Genomic DNA, 20,795 nt, shown 5'->3' with positions numbered 1-20,795 from the left:
GTAGTAGTACACTAATGTTTGAAAGTTTTTTTTTTTTTTGTAAGATTATATTTTAATTGTTGTGAAAGAAATAAATACTTTTATTCAGAAAGGATGCATTTATACTAATTTATAATGTTATAAAATCATTTTTATTCTATTGAACTTTCTATTCATCAAAGAATCTGAAAAAATGTATCACGGTTTCCACAAAAATATTAAGCAGCACAACTTTTTCATAATAATATTGATAATTAGGGATGCACCGATACCGCTTTTAACAAACAATTATTGGCCGATTCCAATACCAATATTTGTCACTTGCTCTCTTATTTGAAATTTAATAGATAGTATTTTGATCACGTTTTAAATCAGCAAAGTTCAAAAACACCTGCATTAAATTATACTAGCTAGTTTATTGCTGCATCATCAAAAAAATTCTAATGAACATAGATTGGATCCATTTAATATTCAGCAAGCCAACATAAATACAATAGAAAAAAGATGCATATAAAATAAACAGTGCTTTTTAGGTAGGGTTTAATAGTTTTCAGGTACAGAAATAAAGTAAACAAATGTAAATAACACTGCATATTCTTCACTGTATTAAATACATATTATTCATTCCTTATTGTAACAGACTTTATTATCAATTAATCATTAACCTTAAACTCTTAGTCTAAAGTGGGGGGTGCAATTTAAGTTATCACATTACTTAACAACCACTTGATTAACCAACACAAAACAGATATCGTTTTAAAGCTTTGAATCTTTGCTTTACAGTGAATATAGAGATTATGTCCATCACTTAACAAGTGCTTTTAAATTTGCTGACATATGAGAAGTGCTCTATTTTCGTAGTGCGGAAAAAAAACTGCCTTACATGAAAATGTGATCTGTAAAATCATTGTACATACTACAAAACACAAACTTTGTGTCATATATTGTTGAAAAAGTCTCAACTAGCAGAATACAATGAGTGTATTTGTTTCAGTGAGAGACCAGGCCAAGTATTTGTATATAAAAAAAGTACCACCGACATACTTTACATTTATACGCATGGTTAACAGTATACACATGATTAGTAAACCATAGTAGATCACATATCTTTTAGAGCAGGTGGTCTCGAACGAGCCCAGACACAACATAAGACAATGTGTAGATCATGGATTTACATGACATGCTGCTTGGCTAAAGCTATTGATCTTCCGGGATCATGACTCAGTGTTTTCCAACATAATTTGAAAGTTCCACCGATGGAAACTGGATCTTGGGTGTGGTTGGTATGATCGGTAGGGACGATGAGTAGAGACCAATCGGACACTGTTTTACAGATGGGGTGCACTTGGATTAGTTTGATCGCTCAGATTGACAGATCTTGATTTACCATGTGCCATAGAATAGGTGCGCACAACTGAAACAGCACTGGAAGATCATCACTCATCAACCAGATCTTACTACTTGTTTATTCTATGTACTTTTATTGTGGCTTTTACACAAGTAACTCTTATGTTCAGTACAATCACTTGTTTGGAGGATTTTTTTTTTTTGGAGGCTAGTCCTATTCCATTGCATGGCTTGAAGACATTAAAGGTGCCGTAGAACGTCTTTTTAAAAAATGTAATATAAGTCTAAGGTGTCCCCTGAATGTGTCTGTGAAGTTTCAGCTCAAAATACCCCATAGATTTTTTTTTTTTAATTCATTTTTTTAACTGCCTATTTTGGGACATCATTAAATATGCGCCGATTCAGGCTGCGGCCCCTTTAAATTCTTGTGCTCCCCGCCCCCGGAGCTTGCGCTTGCCTTAAACAGCATAAACAAAGTTCACACAGCTAATATAACCCTCAAAATGGATCTTTACAAAGTGTTCGTCATGCAACATGTCTAATCGTGCAAGTATGGTATTTATTTGGATGTTTACATTTGATTCTGAATGAGTTTGATAGTATGCTCTGTGGCTAATGTTAACATTACACACTGTTGGAGAGATTTATAAAGAATGAAGTTGTGTTTATGAATTATACAGACTGCAAGTGTTTAAAAAATGAAAATGACGACAGTCTTGTCTCCGTGAATACAGTAAGAAACGATGGTAACTTTAACCACATTTAACAGTACATTAGCAACATGTTAACGAAACATTTAGAAAGACAATTTACAAATATCACTAAAAATATCATGTTATCATGGATCATGTCAGTTATTATTGCCCCATCTGCCATTTTTTCGCTATTGTCCTTTCAGGAATCCGGTGGGCTGTTTCGTATTGAGACCGCTAACTCTGTCGCCTGTTGTTGACTTGTAGCCTCTAGTCAGTGGGAAATGTTCCCTCTCACTTCTGCATTTCTATCACCCATAACAGTGGCAGAGATGTGGGGTTTTTGTGTTTACGTCACTCAATATTCCCAAGAGTCTTTCAAAGGCTTTGAGGGGGCTGAAGCGGTGCCTTTTTTTTTTTTTTCTTCTCTCCGAACAGTCCTTTGGAGCTTACTTTTGCTTTCTCAGACAGTCATTGGAGCTGGCAGTCCTCTAAGAAATGCCATGAAAGACTTAAAGCGTAAAAGGCTTAGCCACATTTTACTAAAGATTTCATGTCCCAGCAACCTTACTCCCCACCGATTTACATCAAATATGCCTCTGTATGTCCCAAGGCAGGGATATTCAATGTTGAAGGACACATAGACTAAGGTGAAATATATATACATTTTTTTTCATTTTTGAAACATTTACATTTATGCATTTGGCAGACGCTTTTATCCAAAGCGACTTACATTGCATTATATTACACATTTGTATCTGAGTATGTGCAATCCCTGGGATCAAACCCATGAGCTTGGCATTGCTAGTGCCATGCTCTAACCACTGAGCTACAGGAAAGCCACTTAACATAATTATAATTCAAGAAACACCTGTTAACATAATTATAATTCAAGTTACACTTTATTTCAGCCACTGTCTAAACACAAACAACTGCCATAGATAAGAAAGGTCTGGAATGGTAAAGACCGACTGGTATACGTTAACAGTCACGTCACCTGATGTTAATGTTGTCTTTACCACTAGGAGTCCAAAGCAATTGTATGTCAATTTTTAGAGCATTACTGTTATGTTCAGCTGATTTGTGTTTATTTGGATTAAGAAATAATTAATGGTGCCTTGAGCTCAGCATTCTTGCTCTTATAACAATCCTAATGGTGACTGACATCTGAGAAACTAGTAAATAAGCTCTGAATGTTTAATGACTAGGAAAAGGAGCTGCTCTTGATCTATAAACACTGTTGTACTTTCTTACTCAGCAGAAATTATAGTACTTGAGGTGTTTCACTTGCAGTTGGTTCTGTTCCTGAAATTAAGAATGATTGGGATGCAAAACCACAATTGACTTTTAGCCACATGAGAGAAGTGCAAAGCAATTTTTGTTTCAGTTGCACATATGTGGCATTTTAGCAACTTTATAATTTAAAATAAGTCTGGTCTGCTTGGACGAATTGACAGTTTTGGATCATTAAAGCCATTTAACTAAATAACAAGACCATTAAGTCTTGTGGTCAGACACTTTAGAATAATAACCATTTGTTACTTGGAATAATATCCAAAAATTCAGGAACCTGGATACAGTGCAGATATTTTTAGTTAGATGGATGCAGTCACTGTTGCTCTTGATCTTCTCATGTTTCCCGCTTTCAAGTGTTGCTGACTTTCTCACTGGCTGTTGCTGTCTGCGGTATGTTCCCGTCTAAGAATCTGCTTCAGTTCAAAGATGTTGGGCTTTTTGCTGAGGGCATTGCTGAAATATTCATATTTTTTTTATAATAGCACTGCACTGGCTCAAGCAAATGTCTGTCAGATGCGTGTCCTATTTTATCCATGTGTTCGCCAGCTTCAGCAGATGATGTAAAAGTCTTGTGTGGTTTCATTGTTTTCCCCAAATTTGTAACCGTTACCCAGTTGGATCCGATTCATGGCCTTACTGTGCGGAGCACGGCAAGGCATAGGAAGACATCTATTTGTCTACACTGTTTCCCCAGAAAGCAATGCTTGTTCAGAGGAAATAAAATAAAATAAAATAAAATAAAATAAAATAAAATAAAATAAATAATAATAACAATCAATACAATGGTACAGTTTTTATGAAGTATACCAGTAGTCCAAGGGGGCCTCCTGCCATGACCTATTTGTGGCAAAAAAAAAAAAAAAAGTGGTAAAAAATGTCTGTATGCTTAGCTCTTCCTGGCACATTCAGCCACATGCTTTCACATTTTGCCACATTTTGTCTAGAACTCAAGCCCTTTCAAGTCAAATGTAAAGTATGCAGCAATTTTCTTATTTAGACTGTGTTTTCCTCTTCTCTTTATTTTTCCCCTTAAGACAACCCAAATTGTATATAAATGCATTTCTTACAGCTTTGGAAATTATTTGTGAATTTGATACTATTGATAATTGATGTGGTTTAGAGTATATCTTGATGAAATCTTGTGGTCCTGATAAAGGTATGGAGTGCAGGTTATGTATAATCCTATGATTATTAAAACAAAAATAGATTTGCATGTATTTTTGATGCATTGAAGTATTAAACTAGGTTAGTGTGAACTTTTACTTTGAAGAATTAGGGGCTTCTCACCCTGTTGTAAAGTGCTCATTGGTTTTTCAGTGTTGCAACACGTTTCCCATGCAAAAATCTAAAAGACGCCTGAAAAGGAGTCAAAGGTTATGCTTAGAAAAGAACTGTATTTAGCCAGACAGAAAGAATTCACTGGAATCAGTTGACAGTATTAAATGTACCTTTGCATTGGAGAATGCACCAAAAATTAAGCCATGTATTACTATTAAGTAGCGGTTTGCTCTATCCATATTTGCTAAGTTTGGTTTGTAATTTGCAGAGTGTTTCATTTTCCTGTACCAACTGTAATTGTAAATGGTATTTGTGATTTAAATTAGGGGTTGAACGACCTCAGATTTTTTGAAGTCGACAGTTATGTGATTAAAGTCAAGTTGATGTTGACTAATCGCTGATGGCGTCTTTAATAAAAACACAAGAGATGGGAATGCTTTGCAACAAGAAGCTAAAGTTTGTGAACAAATTTTGATATTGGCTTGAAGCCTGAACATCGAGTGTGAATTAATACTAATTGCATGTGTGAATTACGCCCGTTTCACACCAAGCTTGAGCGGCGCGTGAGCAGCGTGTGAACGTAACTACATTGTCACTGCAGCTGCAGATACGCACGAGTTTTCATGCTAGAAGCATTTGTACGGCAGCTGCTCGAAGCTACATATAAAGTGAGCATTTCTTTACGAAGACAACTATAAATTTGTTTTTATAAGTTGGTCATTTATAAACCTGTCTGTGTAATAACTAAAATAATGTTTATATATCATATTTTCTGCCTAGTTTACTTGAGATTTTTTTATAATACAGCATACTTTAACCCAAATTGAATAATTAAAAACAAGTTTAAATGTGTAAATCTTCTATAAATGTTTTTTATTCCTAATTTTCTTTTCTGACATACTCAAATTATTGTTAAAACACACTAGACATGCTCATTCTGTGCATTTTGAACACTTTTTGTGTGAAATTATATTTATTTTGTCCATCAAAAGTGTGCTTTCACTTTAATTGAGCATCAGCAGCGCAGCTAATATAGACTCAAGGCTGAAACCCTTCTTGGAGTATGCATTAAAGGTGCTCTAAGTGATCCTGGGTGGAGTAACTTTCTGATGACGTTCAAAGTGTTGTCAAACAAAACAGAGGCTTTTACAGTGTGTTCAGGGGACAGGCAGCTAGTGGATAGTGAGGAGATGTTTGCTGTATGTGACAAAAAAATTTTTGGCCTAAAAACGCATGACATCACTTAGAGCACCTTTAATTTGCCATTTTAACTGATGGAAACAGAGCATAAAAGTGGACTTGAAGAGATTCTTATGCTGTGGCCCCTCTTTAGGATAGTATAAGTATTACAGCCTATGTAAATCTATGGGATTTATTTATTTCAAACTGATCAGAAAAGATACAGCACACTAAGTCAGAACAGTCTGAAGGTCTTCTGCCTGTTGTCTTCTGCAAGGCAGCCATGTTATTAGTGTCAAAATCGCATGATCAGCGACTAGTCAACATCAAGCTTAAAGATGGAAGAAGTTCAATAATGATTTTCATTTAATATTTTGTATTTTTTGAGGATGTCATAGTATTAAATTATAATATGCAGTAGTTATAATCCATGTATTACCTTTTTAAACACTTTTTGAGCATAGAAAATGAAATTTCCAACTTAAAGTGTCATAAATCTTGAATGCTTTGGAGCAAATACTTAAATTTGGTCTCTTTTTAAGGAGGTGACTTGGCAGATTATTGATTACAGATTTAATTAATTTTTTTTTTTTTTTTTTTTTTTTTTTTTTAAAGTGAACTTAAAGTTATAGAGCTTAAGTTTAGTATCAATTTTTATATGAAATATATATTTTCCAAAACATGTTTTACACTAAAACCATGAGAAAACCAAAGCCATAAATCTAAACAAGTAGTGTTCCAAATTTGAGGTTGATATCTCAAAAAATGAGTTTTTAGTAAGATTTTTTTTCTTCGGCGCAGTACCAAACATTTCTACTAGTTGGAATTTGTTTCCCATTCATTTCCAAATTTTTGACTGTGAAAAGTATAAGTGACTTTTTTTTTCAGGACCATTTAACCTTTTCAAATCATGTCCATTATGTTTTTTTTTTGTGTGTGTGTGTGTGTGTTCACATAGCAAGTGCCAAAGCCTTTACCAAGTATCGTACCATTCTGATAAAGTAAAAAATTTGGGGGGAAAAAAACAAAAAAAATTGGTCGAAAATTACCGAAGAGCACCAGAGGGTTAGGTTTGCCTTTATCACTGTGGCCTTGAAATGAACCTGAATATTATCTTGGTCCAGAATTGTTTGCATGTCCTGCAGTATTTCTGTACCTGCAGCAGAATCTTCAGTAGAGGAACTCAGACAGAAGCAGTTCACTGCAAAAAATAAACAGGCTGAATTTGATCTGCAATTTGAGGCTAGCATATCACGTCACATTAGAAGTGGACTTTCACAGTCGACGATCAATTTTCCTGACATCTTGTTATTTTTCCCCCTCTCCACCCTCCCCTTTTCATTTCCTCCATTTCACAAAACCTCTTTTATCTTTGTGTCTGCTCACTCAGGGCTGGCTTCGGCCTCAAGAAGCCTCTAAAGATGAATATGGTGAAGAGGATCATGGGGAGGCCACGCCAAGAGGAGTGCAGCCCTCAGGACAACGCGCTGGGACTCATGCACCTGCGCCGCCTCTTCTCCGAGCTCTGCCACCCGCCACGCCACATGACACAAAAGGAGCAGGAGGAGAAGCTCTACATGATGCTGCCTGTTTTCAACCGGGTGAGAGAGAGAGAGATAGCTGTTTACTTAAAGAGACAGCATCATCATCTAATATGCATCAGGATAATGCGATTTATTTAAAAGAGGCAGACAGAATGTAGAGGGATTTTCAAAGATATAGCCTCTCAAGTCAAAATGTATTACAGGAGATGACACGTGTAATAGACACGATTGTATTGTGCTGCTAATGCTAAATGTAACCCGTGGTGACGTTTTAGTTATTTACTGTTTTTTTTGCCATAAAATGTCAGGTTAGAGGATTGATGAGATTAGTGACGAGCAGGACAACAACAGCAGGATTTCCCCCCACCCACTGGCTCAGTTGGGCTAGTACATCGAATTACTTGCCCTGCTAACATATTCACTGGCCCCACCATAAAAAAACAAAACAATTATTTTTTTAGCAGCATATTTTTATCTGAAAACGATTATATTCTTATTTGTATTCTAAAATGTTTATATTATTTATGTTTTTCAATAAATATTGTTTCTTTGAAAAAGAAAAAAATTACAACAAATCATTTATAATTGCACTAATAGCTGGAAATTGTAAAGCTGTAATGTGAGAGCTGTAAACTTCATAATCATTTTTGCTGAAATATCACAAATTGGCACAAAAAAATTTACACTACTGTTTGCAAGTTTGGGCTCAGTAAGAATTTTTTTTTTTATACTTTTATTAAACAAGGAAGCATTAAATTGATCAAAGGTGATAGTAAAAGCTTTTGTATTGTTACAGAAAAATTATATTACAAGTAAATGCTGCTCTTTTAAACTTTGTTCATCAAAGAATTCTGGAAAAAAAAAAACACAAAAATAATAAGCAGCCCAACTGTTTTTAACTTTGATAAGAATAAGAAACATTTCTTAAAGGGATAGTTCACCCAAAAATGAAAATTATCCCATGATTTGCTCACCTTCAAGCCATACTATATATGTATATGACTATCTTCTTTCAGACCAACACAATCTGAGATATATTCAAAAATATCCTTGCTCTCCAAAGATTTATAATGTGAGTGAATGGGGGTCATGTTTTAAAGGTGCCCTCGAATGAAAAATTGAATTTATCTTGGCATAGTTAAATAACAAGTGTTCAGTACATGGAAATGACATACAGTGAGTCTCAAACTCCATTGTTTCCTCCTTCTTATATAAATCTCATTTGTTTAAAAGACCTCCGAAGAACAGGCGAATCTCAACATAACTGTTACGTAACAGTCGGGATCATTAATATGTACGCCCCCAATATTTGCATATGCCAGCCCATGTTCCAAACATTATAAAAGGCATTAGACAAGGGCAGCCAGTATTAACGTCTGGATCTGTGCACAACCAAATCATCAGACTAGGTAAGCAAGCAAGAACAATAGCGAAAAATGGCAGATGGAGCAATAATAACTGACATGATCCATGATATCATGATATTTTTAGTGATATTTGTAAACTGTCTTTCTAAATGTTTCGTTAGCATGTTGCTAATGTACTGTTAAATGTGGTTAAAGTTACCATCGTTTCTTACTGTATTCACGGAGACAAGAGAGCCGTCGCTATTTTCATTTTTAAACACTTGCAGTCTGTATAATGCATAAACACAACTTCATTCTTTATAAATTTCTCCAACAGTGTAGCATTAGCCATTAGCCACGGAGCACTATCAAACTCATTCAAAATCAGAAGTAAACAATATAACAGTATACAATACTCACATAATCCGACGCATGCATGCCGCATGCATGACGAACACTTTGTAAAGATCCATTTTGAGGGTTATATTAGCTGTGTAAACTTTAAGGCACTGTTCAAGGCAAGCGCGAGCTCTGTGGGCGGAGAGCACGGGATTTAAAGGGGCCGCAGCATAAAATCGGCGCGTTTATAATGATGCCCCAAAATAGGCAGTTAAAAAAATTAATAAAAAAAAATCTATGGGGTATTTTGAGCTGAAACTTCACAGACACATTCAGGGGACACCTTAGACTTATATTACATCTTTTAAAAACATAATCTAGGGCACCTTTAAGCCAAAAATAAATGCATCCATCCATCATAAATATAATATGGCTCCATGGGGTTAAAAAAGGACTTCTTAAGCGAGGCAATGGGTTTTTGTAAGAAAAATTTCCATACTTAAAACTTTATAATCTAAAATAACTAGCTTCTGCCAGACGACCGTATGCATACTGCGCAAGTTGACTTGCGCCAAATGTGTGAAGGGTGTAGGAGTATCGTACTGAAGCTCCCCTTCTCTTATATTGAAATCCTCCGATATTTCTTTTTAAAATTTCTCGTTTTAGACTTCTAATTTGTGACCGGTGTTTTGTTTTGCTATATCCGTGTTCATCATTGCGCATGCGTCAGGTCAGAGTTCACTCTTCCACATCAAATCAATGTGTATGGCCATCTGCCAGAAGATAACTATGGATATTACAAAAACCCATCGCTTCATTTCAGAAGGCCTTTATTAACCCCCTGGAGCCATATGGATTATATTTATGATGGATGCATTTATTTTGGGCTTCAAAACACGCCCCTGTTCACTACCATTATAAATCTTTGGAGAACAAGGACATTTTTGAATATGTCTCAGATTGTGTTCGTCTGAAAGAAGATAGTCATATACACCTAGGATGGCGTGAAGGTAAGTAAATAATGGGATAATATTAATTTTTGAGGTGAATTAACCCTTTAAGCAGCAAATCAGCATATCAGAATGATTTCTGAAGGATCATGTGACACTGAAGACTGGAGTAATGATGTTGAAAAGGGATCACAGGAATAAATTACACTTTAAAATATTAAACCATTAAACCAAATTATTCACACTTTATTTTGATGTTAAACTTAAACAATGAGAAGAAGGGAACCAGCAGTGACTAGTACTTCATTTACAAAGGCTAAGTAGTCGTTATGACATCAAGTGACTCTCACAGGCTGGAGAAGAGCATGATGGTGCTAATCATCCAGCATTGATTATACAGAAACGCCGCAATGACCTCAGCTTCATTGTGCATGAAAGAGCACTGACCTGCTGCAGCCTGTCTGCATTTGGAGAGCACTTGTAGAAGTGGGTTGAAACGTGCTCTCAATTTACAAAGCTGTCATACTTCATGCAGTGTTATAGACCCATCTGAAACGATGCATATTAGAATTAACAACGCAGTATGTCTATCTAGATTTTGATTTCTTCAAACAGCGAGAGCACTGACAGGATAGATTTGAGCTTGGCAGTCTTGTGCCTCTTATGATTCTTTGTGATTTATACTAATTTGATTGGACACTCGGTCTGTGAGCCGAATTCTGAAGGGAAGTTTTCAGAGCTCCTGTGAATGTCTTTGCAGCTATGAAAGCTGAATAACTCTACAAACTGAGCATACGGCTCGTCAGACATCAAGGGTGCGATTTGCTGATTAAATCTCAGATTTAACTTAACAGGTCCCCATCTTTGTAGAGGGATAAAAAGGACTGCATGAAAAGGAGGTTGTTTAAGCTCTGTAAATGGTGTTTGTGTGTGTGACAGGTGTTTGGGAACGCTCCACCAAGCACCATGAATGAGAAGTTTTCAGACCTGCTACAGTTCACAACGCAAGTGTCCAGGCTGATGGTGACTGAGATCAGACGGAGAGCATCCAATAAATCAACAGGTACTTCAACTTTAAACTACTCGCATGCCCTGGGTATTCTATTCTGTTAATAAGTATTTTTTACTCAGACCTGGTCCAATCTATTTAATTGTAAGACAACTAGACAGAAAGGTCAGAAAAAGTGTGTTGGTATGGTAAATTAAGTCATTACAGAAATATTTTTTTTAAGGATTAAAGTCAACATTAAATAAAATTCAACCACACTTTGTTAATGGATGCTAAACAATAGCTATTTAAACATTGTTTCCTCTCATTCGGTCTATCTACTTTCTGATATGTAATACCCCCTTTTTTCTCTCATGTAATGCATTAATTAATTCAGAAATCGGCGTATTGCGTATGTTAAATTGTAATTCAAATTGTAATTCATTTCAAATATAAAATATTTTATTTTTAATTTAAAAAGTGATTTAATATAAGTTTTATCCTCTATCAAATAAATATTTGTGTAGACACTGCATAGACATAAGAGTTGTTGATTCTGAAGAACTCTATATGTTTATACTAGTGATGCACCAAAATTGTAGTCTGGGTAAACCCAGCCGGGGGTGCGTTTCCCAAAGCGAACTATGGTCGCAAGTTCCGTCGTTACCAATAGAGTTCAATGGGACTTACGACCATGGTTCACCAACGATGCTTTCGGGAAACTCACCCCTGATCTGCCGGCGATTTGATTTCGCTCGACAACTCAGTCTGGAAACCCGTGCATTCATTTCTGCTGCGCTGTTACACTTTTGCAGGAACCAATCACAGACTGGCTTATCCACCTTGCTCGTTATTGGCGGGTATAACACAATGGCGATAGAGAAGCGACGGCAAGCAGCTTTCAAACTCTATCTGATCTACCCGTCTCTCGCACGACCGTCACTCCAAAATAACAATGCACAATCACAGTGACGCCGATTGTGTTAAGCATTTACCTTATCTGAGAGAAATGTAGCAGAGCGTTGATCCGACAGTCTCTTCATAGGAAGATTACAAACAGCGATTAATGACACACGACGATTCTCTGCTGTTATTTTGGTGGTTTGCTTCACGATGTGAGTACAGGACTCTTTTACTCCAATGCCCCTTGATGGTAGACAATATTTTTTATTATTTGCTCTATATGTTTCGTCTCCCTGCTTCTTGAATCTCGCGCCGCCTGAGCTGACTGGAATTCTTTTTGGTTGTCATGACAATGACGTAGTTTAGGGCGGCTATATTCCGCGTTCATTTACACTGAACCAGAACAGTATCAGAGTCGCCTTTTAACCTCTCGACGATGCTGAATGACTTCTTTAGTTAGCAAACAAATTGCTCGAGTGGGTGTAAATACCGATCACTTTCATGTTTTTTTGCACAACCTGCAAAAATCGCTCAATGCCATTGCTGGTTCCGCAAACCACGGATCAATGCTACAAACAATACAAGCTAAACCTGCGTTTCAGTCAGCTCCCTAGTTCCCTAGGTCGTTAATCAGTATATCATGAAAGTGAATGTGGCTGATTCCCTGATCAGTGCCCTGACTACTGAACTAGGGAGCTTATTGAGACACACGGTAAACCTGTCTGGAGTTTTCGCATCGCTCTGCAAAGTACATCACCCGGATCGTTGATCTGATTGGTTGAAGGACTATCCAATTGCGTGACTAATGCTCGTTGATCACGCCTCTTGTGCAGTAGGAAATACATAGCAAACTCCCCAGACCAATGTTCAATTTCAAATTGAGCTTGGTCTGGTGATAGCCAGACTACCAAAATTGAGTTGTTTACAGAAACATCGAATCCAAATTTCATTACGTTATTATAGCCAAAGTTTACAGTGCTTTAACTAATGTTAACCGACATAACTTTGTTTTAACTTAAAAATGTATTAGTAAATGCTGAGATTAACATTAATTAAGATTAATAAATGCTGAAGAACTATTGTTTATTGTTAGCTCATATGATCTAATGTAGTTAACGAATGAAACCTTTTTGCAAAGTGTTTCCGAATTATGTTACTACTCCAATTTGTTGTTGAAAATATAAACATTTGAATTAGGGCTGCACAATATATCTAAATTATCAAAATATTGCAAATGTACATTATTATGTTTAGGGCGGCAATGGCAAGCGATATATGAATGATTTTAATAGGCTACAACAAAACGTTAAGAAAAGTCAAAGTTTTAGGTCAACGCATATAGCAGTGAATAGACTGGGCATGCGACTGTTACTTACGTGACGTTAAAAAGAGTTATTAACCATTGCGGTCTCGTGCTGTCTGACACACGCACCTGAAGCGCGTTCAGGAGCCGCCTCTTTGACAGCGTGCAATTCCGTCAGTTTTCTTTCGTGCCTTATTGCATTCAAACGGTCAAATACACTCACTGTTATGTCAAAATGTCTGTCTTGGTGAGTATTCATGTAAACACAGTTAGTTATGTCTTAAGTGAACGTTATCAGTTGGGAAAGAAATAGGATGCGTTTCAGTAGGATCTTTGGCTGTGCATTAGGTCTTAAAGGAACAGTATCCTAATATAGTAAATCTGCTGCTATCTGTCAAACAACAAAATATAAAGAGAAATTCACTCACTGCTCTTGAATGAATAACTTTTGTAGCTTTATTATGAATCATTGTATATTTAATTAATGTGGAGACTATGCAGTGTTTTAGATTGACATTTGATCATTCAGTTTCTGTATTGTTTCTTACTTGAATACAATTTCAAGTAAGAATTAAAAAAAAAAAATGGCTAATAGCATTTTTTCAGGGAAATGTTATATTGCAAGAAATATTGTTATCACAATACTCAACAACAGTATCGCATATTGCATATTTTCCCAGTATCGTGGAGCCCTAATTTAAATGGTGGCTGTAATAAAAAAAACTTAATTTTGGTGCATTAATTAGTTTATACCTGCTTTAAACCTGTGCGTTCTTGCTTTAATAGCTGTGTTTATGACTGAGGAAGACTTCAGTTTTTCTGATTAAATCTGGGCTTGGTCCCAGAATTACTCTGCTGTCCACATACTGTGTGTTGGCACATGATGTACAGTAATGTTTATTTTTGGTGATGTAATCCACCGTGGCAGCATATGCTGTTTGGATTCACAAACCCTAGTATGAGCATGTCATGAAACAACAAGTAATTACTTAAACATTTTAGTAGTTTTAAACCATCTATTAAATGTATTGTGTTTAACGCTTGCTTTTTTCAAACTGTAGTCATAATACTGATGCAATAAAAATCATAGCGTAAAATAGTATTAATGTATTTATTCTGTATGTTAAATTTATTGTATTTTTAATGAGATTGGATTTTAAAATGATATAATTACATTTTTGTTGGAGCAGAAAATAATATTCTTCTGAGTAAGTCTTGTCCTTTGTGAATTCACTGGGGTGTCACAGTTTTGCCCTCTCAAAATAAGGAAGCAATGGATGAATGAGAAACGAAACCGCCTGCATGTCATCACCTCTAATTGACTCAGCGTCCTTCCCCAGATGAGGCCAGTCACACACAAGCTGACGTGTGAAAATGGATTTGATCCACATGCACAGACTGTTAAACGCGTCAGTGATTCTGTTTGTGTGTGTGTGCTCCTCCCACAGAGGCGGCCAGCAGAGCCATTGTGCAGTTTCTGGAGGTAAATCAGAGCGAGGAGGCAAGCCGTGGCTGGATGCTTCTGAACACCATCAACCTGCTGGCCTCCTCGGGACAGGTCTGTATGTTTAATGTGCATCAGTTGAAACAATCACAAGATGCATGAAACATGAAACACATTTGATCAGCATATTAGAATATATACAAACACGTATATACAAACACATTTACACTACCGTTCAAAAGTTTGGGGTTGGTACGATTTTTTTTTTTTTTTTATGTTTCTGAAAGAAGTCTGTAATGTTCACCATGGCTACATTTATTTGATCAAAATACAGTAAACAGTAATATTGTAAAATATTATTACAGTTTAAATTAACTTTTCTATTTGATTATATTTTGTTAATGTTAATTATTCCTGTGATGACAAAGCTGAATTTTCAGCATCATTACTCCAATTTTTAGTGTCACATGATCCTTCAGAAATCATTCTAATATGCTGATTTGCTGCTCAAGGAACAATTATTATTATCAATGTTGAAAACAGTTGTGCTGCTTAATATTTTTGTGGAAACTGTGATACATTTTTTCAGGATGATTTTGATGAATTAAGAATTCAAAAGAACAGCATTTGTTTTGTTTTTATTAAGCCATTATTTTCTGGCATTACATGGCTTACCCACCCACATCGCTTAGATCCCAATATACGTTTGCCCACATATTATCAAGTCATTCTAGGAAACAAAACAAAATATTTCTTAGAACTTTATGTAAATTCTTTTGATAAAATACATCATGAAATATAATCTCACCTGGGTAACAGGTGCATTAGACCTACAGTTATAATCAAGCCGATCTGTGCAGATAAAGATGTTAAGCTAGACATTAGTGTTTAGGTCACTTGTGAAGCTCAGGTTAGCACATTTTTCTCATTTAAGCAGAATGCTTGTAAGAAGACTAACTGATGTGTTATCTAAATCATGATTTACACTATCAAGGTGCATGAAATTTGTCTTCAGATTTGAGATTTACTGTTCCCTCTCTGTCAGTACCCTCAGTAAATCGCTTGTGAAGTTTGCCAAGTTCATTTAGCTTGCATTGCACTGTTAAGGCCCAGATACGCCAAATCCACATCAAAGAAAACTGTAGTGGCAATGAAAGCCAATTGTTGTGTCGCCTGCATCTGGGTTAAAAAGTTGCACTTGAATACATCACAAAGACTACACCACAAAAAGTAGCAAGTACATTCTGTGCCTAAGTGAGAGGAAATAACTCTCCATCCCACCAGGTTGCAGTAGTCTGTTTTCACATTCAAAAAGAGAACTGGAAGAGCTAAGACTACGAATATATACAAACATTAACAAAGCCTTCTGCATGTGCCTCCTTGACGTTTGCTTGCTTTGACTTAAAAGTCTGGTACTGTTTGATCCTCAGTCATGTAGTGTATGATGCCCAGCTTTTGAAATCCGTTCAGAGTTGAAAAGTCATGCAGTGTATTCCAGGCAGAACAGTTCGGCAGAGTGATCTCCACCTTCTCCGATTCAACATGATCAATCGGCCGCAAAGCAGCCAACGGGGGTCCGACTAGTGACAACGGTCACCACAAAAACTAGGCATCGGCTTGGTGTGCCACACCCTTCAAAGAATTCACAGGGTATACGCGGGTCCTTAAAAAGTCTTAAATATACTTTTCCTAATAAAAGGCCTTAAAAAGTCTTAAAATGTCTTAAATTCAGATTCGATAGGTCTTAAATATTTTTCGTTGCATTACCGCAAAAATGTTTTATGTATGTTATGTTTTCTCATACGTCACCGATGGAATGGTCCAGCGCTGCGCGAGGCGCCATCTGCAGAACAAAGCTCAGCAAAGATGTAGGAATATCTGATCAGATCTGTACACGGACACACATTTTTAAATAAATATGCTGTGGCAAAGCTACTGCTTGTGATTTTCGGTTCTGGAAATCCATATATCCTTTGCTGAAACAAACTCGTCATGGAGAGCGCAGCTCATGGTTGCTTAGTAACGGTAGACGCCACCACAGTGCCCGAGTGCTTTGGAAAGGAGAAAGCGGCGCCGACGCGTTTTCCATGCGTTTTTAGACGCGACATGAACGGTCTCTAAAAGAGTTCAAATGGGTCAACGCGCCAAATACGAGTACAATCAACGCGGAAACGTGTTCGGAAACTTTTTTATGAATGGTGGTATTAAATATATAATTTGCAACGGCTGTGATGTAACGTTAATTATATAAATAATAGTCTGACGCGCTGCATGCTTGCTGTAGCAGTGCTGTTTTCATTTTCGATTAACTGTAAATGCTTCTTTGTTTGTGACGTTTAAATTTGCATTTGGGAACGCATTATTAGTCATTAGAATCGTATATAATTCAAATAAATGCTGTTCATTGAACTGTTTTCAACACTGATAATAATCAGAAATGTTTCTTGAGCATCAAATCAAATTGTAATGATTTCTGAAGTATCATGTGACACTGAAGACTGGAGTAATGATGTTGAAAATGATCACAGGAATAAATTACATTTTATAAAATAATTTTTATAAAGTATAGAAAACTTTTTATTTGTAAGAATATTTCACAATGTTGCTGTTTTTACTGTATTTTTGATCAAATAAATGCAGCCCTGGTGAGCAGAAGGGACTTATTTTAAAATCAATAGTTGTTTCCAAACATTTTGCAGGTACTTTAATAATAGCAATTCTATTTATACATTTAATATATTATATTATATTAATTATTATCATGATTATTAAATGCTGGTTTTTATTTTTACAGAACAATAGTATGTAGGCTATTATTACAATATGACATATCTTTTAATGTGATAAAATATATTTTTTTTTAAAAGAAAGGTGTCGGGACGTGGCTCTAGCTGATCACATATATATATATAATGTGTGTGTGTTTCCATCACAGATTTGGTCTTAAATTTCATGTGAGGTGGTATTAAAAAGGTCTTAAAAAGTCTTTAAATTTAACTTAATATCTGCAGATACCCTGATTCAGCTACCAAATTTTTGTTTTGGATAAAGACCCGCCCTTGTCCCATGGAGGTACCTAGTGTATGAACTCAAAAAACGGCATTGTGTGTTTGGGAATCAGCCATCCTAGGTTGGCCTTTCAGCACCCAGCCCTTCTATTGAACTGAAGGGCTTGATCAGTTCTATTGAACTGATCAAGCTCTATTGGTTAAATCAAGAAAAAACTAGTGTACTTTGTTAAGCATGTGCATGGTAGTTTCACAGCTGAACAAGACCCCTTATCTCAAGTTATACAGGCCTCTGTTATCAGGGATGGACACTGTCTTCTCCTAGACTGAGAGACTGGAGAATTATGTGGAGGCCAGAAGTAGTATTGTGACATTTTCCTTAAGTATGTTTTTAGTCAATGTTGGACTTGATCTAGAGCAGGAGAGAAGAGGAATACTCACTCTATAGTTAAAGATGGCTTGCCTTCCTCCGCTGTGAGGATGGCAGTTCTCAAGCTGTTGATTGCTCAAGCCTGCACAGCTTGAAGCCATGACTACAAAGACATGGGTCACTTTATGGAGGCCTGTTTGAAGGGAACTTTGTGAAAAGTTGCGGTCAGTTACACTCTACATAAATGATCTCCAATTACTAGTTGTTTTTCTCGCCCTGAAGCACTTCCTCTGTAATGAGAGGTCAACATGTATCGATCAAACAGACAATGTTCTTGTCATGTCATTTATTAGATGAGGAAGGACTGATCTCGCTTTCATCAAAAGCTCTTCAGAAGTATTTCTAGCTTTTGATGTCAGTTACCTAAGGGTGGGGACACACCAAACCGACGCCAAAGAACTAGCACTGATAAAAGCCCACTGTGTTGACGCTTTGCGTCGCCTGCGTCGGGGAAAAAAAACTGCACGTGAACACACCGAGATGGCTACAGCTGACAGTTAGCCAGCACGCACGTTCTGTACCTGCGTGTAAGGAGACCGCTGTCTATTTCTTTCATATATATTCGTCTATATTCGTAATTCAGAAAGGGAGACCAGCACTGCAGGCTGTGGATATACAAACCGTAAACAAAGCAGTACATGCTTACCATTTTGAATATCATTCATGCTGATCACTTTCTATATTCCACTCTGCTCACGTTAATATTAATTCTTTCTGTCTGTACTGCCTTGACGTGTTTGTTCACTGTTTTGCTATTATTCTCACGCTTCGACTCACTAAACTGAACAGCCAATCAAAGTTCTTTCTCGCCCGACGCCGATTCTACATGCTGAATCGGCCCCCAAAAACCCACAGACGGCATCCGACTAGAGCCAACGGTGCAGAACACACCGGGAAAACTTAGTCCGCCGATGCTTAAAAATGGTCCGACGTTGCCAGGCGGCCGATCGTCAGCTTGGTGTGTCCCGGGCTTTAGAGGTGCAGATTTCCTGTCCAGGGGAGGTCATTATGACAGAGAGAGTTGACTAAATGCCCAAAGGACATCTCAGATTTCTGAGCATTTTTGAAGAGCCCATGTAGATTTTATGTATCACAAGGAGAATTAATTAGCATCTAGTGCTTTTCTGTATCTTTTGCAGTGCATTGTGGGGGCTACAGTATATCCATGCCATGTTGTAGTAAATGGTTACCGACTATGTGTGCTTACTCTGTTACAAGGGCATGGTTACATCATTGGCAGAATATCATTACATCAAGGGCTGTCTGTGGATGTCCCATAATCATGTGTTGTATCGACTGAATGGGAATGTTGTTACTAGTGTTCCCACAAGAATGGAAGCCCTTCTAGTTAGATTCTTTATGAAGAAACCACGGAATGAAGCGCTGTGGCAGTACCATGGTACAGCGATGGTCATGATATTCACATGGGATATTTCTTATTATTATCATCAGTGTTAAACAGTTGTGCTGTTTAACATTTTTGTGAAGGCCATGAAACATTTTTTTCAGGAGTCTTTGAATATAAAGTTCAAAAGAACAGTGTTTATTTGAAACCTAAATATATTTGTATTTTATGCAGGCTTGCTGAATAAAAGTATTAACTTCAAAGGAAAAAAAAAGTCTTATTGACCTAAAACTTTGAACTGTAGTGCATATGCTATAATAATTAGCCATTTATGTTCATGTCTCCTTTTTTTTTTTTTTTTTGCAGTGCAAGTTGTTTGTTTTTCTGTTTTAATAGGATCTCATATATTGGCTGAGGTTTTTCCAACACTCTCAGATCTTAATCAAGTATGTTGTTAGCCACAGTTCTAATTTATATTTTGGTTCATATAATCCTTAAAGTTCACCCAAAAATGAAAATTACCCCATGATTTACTCACCCTCAAGCCATTCAAGGTGTATATGACTTTCTTCTTTCAGATGAATACAATCAGAGAGATATTTAAAAATATCTTGGCTCTTCCAATCTATATAATGGCAGTGAATGGGGGGCCCGATTTTGAAGCCAAAAAAAAAAAAAAAGTACGTCCATCCATAGGGCTGGGTATCGATTCAGATGTCCCAAATCGATTCGATTTCAATTCACAAGGTGTCAATACAATTCGATTTCGATTCTCGATTTGATTTTCGGATTCGATTCTTGATTTTTTTTGATTCAGTGAATTCAATAAATTTTCACATGCCCCACCACAAAAAAATAAATAAATAAATAAATGAATAAAATATTTGTTTTTGACCCATGTATACTTATATTGTAATAAGGTTATGACAACCAATATTTTACATACCAGTGAAATTAACAATTCTCAATTCCATTTGAGACCACAGCTAAAACTACTAATATAAATTTCAAAGATTATTAAAGACAAGTAAACAGTCATTAAAAAAAAGAACAAATAATTAAACTACAAGCAATAGCACAAATAAATAAATACAATACAACAAAGATACAAATGAAATAATCAGTGCTTTTAAGGTTTTTCAGGTAGGTCTAACAGTAGTTACAGAAAATGAAAAAAGTAATCAAATGTAAAATAACACTGCAAATAATCTTCACTGTACAAATTAAATAAAGGTTAATCCTTATTAAAGTTACAAAAATGTTATTCAGTGAAGAGCAGGGAGTGATTTTCTCTTTGTCTTTTGTAGTCTGATTAACATTAAAACAGCTGCAGGAATATTCGGTTGCTGTCACTTTAAAGGTGCAGTATGTAAGAATTCTGTCCACTAGAGGTCGCTAGAAGCCTATTCAAAACAAAGGCGTAG

At 36.3% G+C, this 20,795-nt stretch overlaps 1 protein-coding gene across 5 annotated transcripts in view; it reads left to right on the top strand.

Annotated features, from left to right (window-relative positions):
- The window catches only part of wdfy3 (WD repeat and FYVE domain containing 3), a 99,952-nt gene that overhangs the window by 6,797 nt on the left and 72,360 nt on the right, over positions 1 to 20,795 (top strand). For all 5 annotated transcript variants that reach the window (XM_048188196.1, XM_048188194.1, XM_048188193.1 and 2 more), the window contains exons 2-4: positions 7,162 to 7,372; positions 10,890 to 11,013; positions 14,593 to 14,702. In XM_048188196.1, the coding sequence (XP_048044153.1) occupies positions 7,193 to 7,372; positions 10,890 to 11,013; positions 14,593 to 14,702 (414 nt within the window). In that variant the 5' untranslated portion in view covers positions 7,162 to 7,192. The remainder of the gene's footprint in view (positions 1 to 7,161; positions 7,373 to 10,889; positions 11,014 to 14,592; positions 14,703 to 20,795) is intronic.

Source organism: Megalobrama amblycephala, linkage group LG4 (genome assembly GCF_018812025.1).
Source record: "Megalobrama amblycephala isolate DHTTF-2021 linkage group LG4, ASM1881202v1, whole genome shotgun sequence".
NCBI lineage: Eukaryota > Metazoa > Chordata > Actinopteri > Cypriniformes > Xenocyprididae > Megalobrama > Megalobrama amblycephala.
The sequence above is the reverse complement of the archived record's forward strand: the minus strand, read 5'-3'. Positions and strand labels throughout refer to the sequence as shown.